The sequence below is a fragment of the Calliopsis andreniformis genome, chromosome 7 (genome assembly GCF_051401765.1).
Source record: "Calliopsis andreniformis isolate RMS-2024a chromosome 7, iyCalAndr_principal, whole genome shotgun sequence".
NCBI classification, from domain to species: Eukaryota; Metazoa; Arthropoda; class Insecta; order Hymenoptera; family Andrenidae; genus Calliopsis; species Calliopsis andreniformis.
Genome location: NC_135068.1, coordinates 7964292 through 7966484, shown reverse-complemented (window position 1 = coordinate 7966484; position 2193 = coordinate 7964292). Strand labels below are relative to the sequence as shown.

Below are 2193 nucleotides of genomic sequence, written 5' to 3'. Positions count from 1 at the left end.
ATGACAATATTCCCCAGCAACGAATGAAAATCAATTTCAGCTGTGAACAAAGACCATTCGGGTACCTTGCACACCGAATACGTGACTCAATATGCTCGGGTCAGGCTTAAAACAATCTACTACCTTATTAAGCTAACCCTATATACACGCAGTCTCTCCATTAATTTATACCACGCAAGCTCCCCTCTTGTCTACACAGGCAGGATTGTTTCGTTTCGATATTGAACAGAATCGAATCTACGTACAACACGATGCCATATGAAATACAAATCGTGGCTGTTGCCTCCAGGCGTGGACAGTATAGCCAGAAATTAATAGAAATCTCGACGAATAGCGAAGTATCTGGTTTCAAGCGTAGCACGTATTAGCTCCACGAGAAAAGTGGAAAGAGCCTAGGCAGTGTGGTCGATAAAAATATCACGATCCCCATATTTCGCCGTGGAAGATAACTTTACTGCGGCGATACCGTGATTGTTACGGCCTTCATATTTTCACAGGCGTACCTGTAGATTCGGTTGTTCAGTTTCAGCTGGAAATTCCCCTGGTCGTAAAAGCGACCATTCCAGAAACGCATCGACAGCAGGAGGGTGTGAGCAAAGTGGAAACTTTGTAGCGTATAACATATATATATTTAACGGTCAGAGCAACAGCAACAAACGCGAGCCGCGGGTAAGAAGGGTCCGCGCTCCCAATTTTCTTTGGTCCAAGTGCTCAGTAACTATAACGAACGTTAATCCTTGGGTAACGAGCTCCTGCGTGAATTTAAAGAGTGCAATGTCGATAATCCTGGAGAACAGGTCTGGGTTAATAAGATCCATAGCCGAATCCTTGCCCTCCTCCAGCGCTGCCGCCGTAGCCATAGCCACCGCTGCCAGTGTCGTGGTCGTTGCCATTGGAATTGTGCACATACGCGAAGAATCCGCCATGGGGGTCGGCGTGGTACTTGACTACTCGTACATTGCCACCTGGTTCCTTGATGGTGTACTCACCGACCACTTTTTTGCCTATAGTGCAAATATGGCTATGAGTTTGGTGGGAGGACTCCCAAACCGCATGAATAATATTACATGCATATAACAAGATTCCAGTGGGTAAAGACTATATCCATAATGGAGAATAAAATAAATACGACTCGTTAAACATGCTCTGATGTGTTTCAAGGAGGATCCATTTTGGATCACCCAGTACAGAGCCCACGATATTGCCAGCGCGAGGGCAATATAATATATCGACCTGTTGAGCAGAATTTATTTGCATCTATAATTTTCTTTCCAGGCTCCTGCAGCAGGACGATAAGCGTGTGCACACTTATCGCGAGAAATAAGAAAGTCGAGCACCGAGCTGGATTTATGCCTTGAAGCGGAACGATTTTCCGTTCATCATGGACTCACCGTCCCTGTGCTCCTTCTGGCCATGGTGGTCGCCAGTGTGGTGGTCCTCGACGCCATAAGAGAACTCGTACTTGGGATGGGCCACGTAGTTGATGTGATGTCCATGCTTGCCGTGGTGGGAGACCTCCTCCGCGGGACCTTCCACTGGCCCGTGGAAGTGGGCGAAGCTGTGAGCGTGTCCCGCCGACCCTTCTCGTACTGCCACCAGGACGACGACAGCCAAGACTAGAGAGAACTGTCAACAAAACAGTAAATCCTCCTTTAGCCTCGAAGTCGCTGAGCAAGTTCGAGTCCATGCGAACCTTGATCACCATGTTGCTTGCTGGTCCACAGGATGTCGATGGAATGATATTCCAGTACAAGGGCCCGCGAGCTTATATACCAGCAATCACCGTTTTTGGCAGGTTGGATTTCGCCATCCTGGGCGTTATTCAACGCCAGAGCAACAGGAACATACGACAGGCGTTGCAGCGTGAAAAAACTAAGCCCACGAGAGAGTCAACTTTCTGTGCATAAAGTATCGCATTTCTTTGAGCTAGGCGCGACATAACGACAAACAGTCCACGCACGCGGGACAACGTTTCGCCCGAAACAATCGATTCCGCTCTATTGGTCATGACACGGAAGAGGTTTTGCCCGCTCGCTCGCTGTTTGTTATGCGCCCATGCAAAAAGCGATCCTATAATACCTCACGGTGATGCACCGTTCGTAAATCAAGCGCAAAGAGCGACAATGTTTTCACTGGGCTTATGGTAGGTCGTGTTGATTCAATTCAACGTTGGATGAAAACTAGACCTATTTG

At 47.9% G+C, this 2193-nt stretch overlaps 1 protein-coding gene across 1 annotated transcript; it reads right to left on the bottom strand.

The window, feature by feature from the left end:
• Positions 1-638: 638 nt before the first annotated feature.
• Positions 639-1705, bottom strand: LOC143181393 (uncharacterized). The gene is made up of 4 exons (XM_076381774.1): positions 1658-1705; positions 1392-1626; positions 833-1004; positions 639-786 (listed from the first exon to the last, which is right to left on the bottom strand). Exons 1-4 carry the CDS (start codon positions 1703-1705, stop codon positions 639-641), a joined length of 603 nt encoding a protein of 200 aa, XP_076237889.1.
• Positions 1706-2193: the final 488 nt, after the last annotated feature.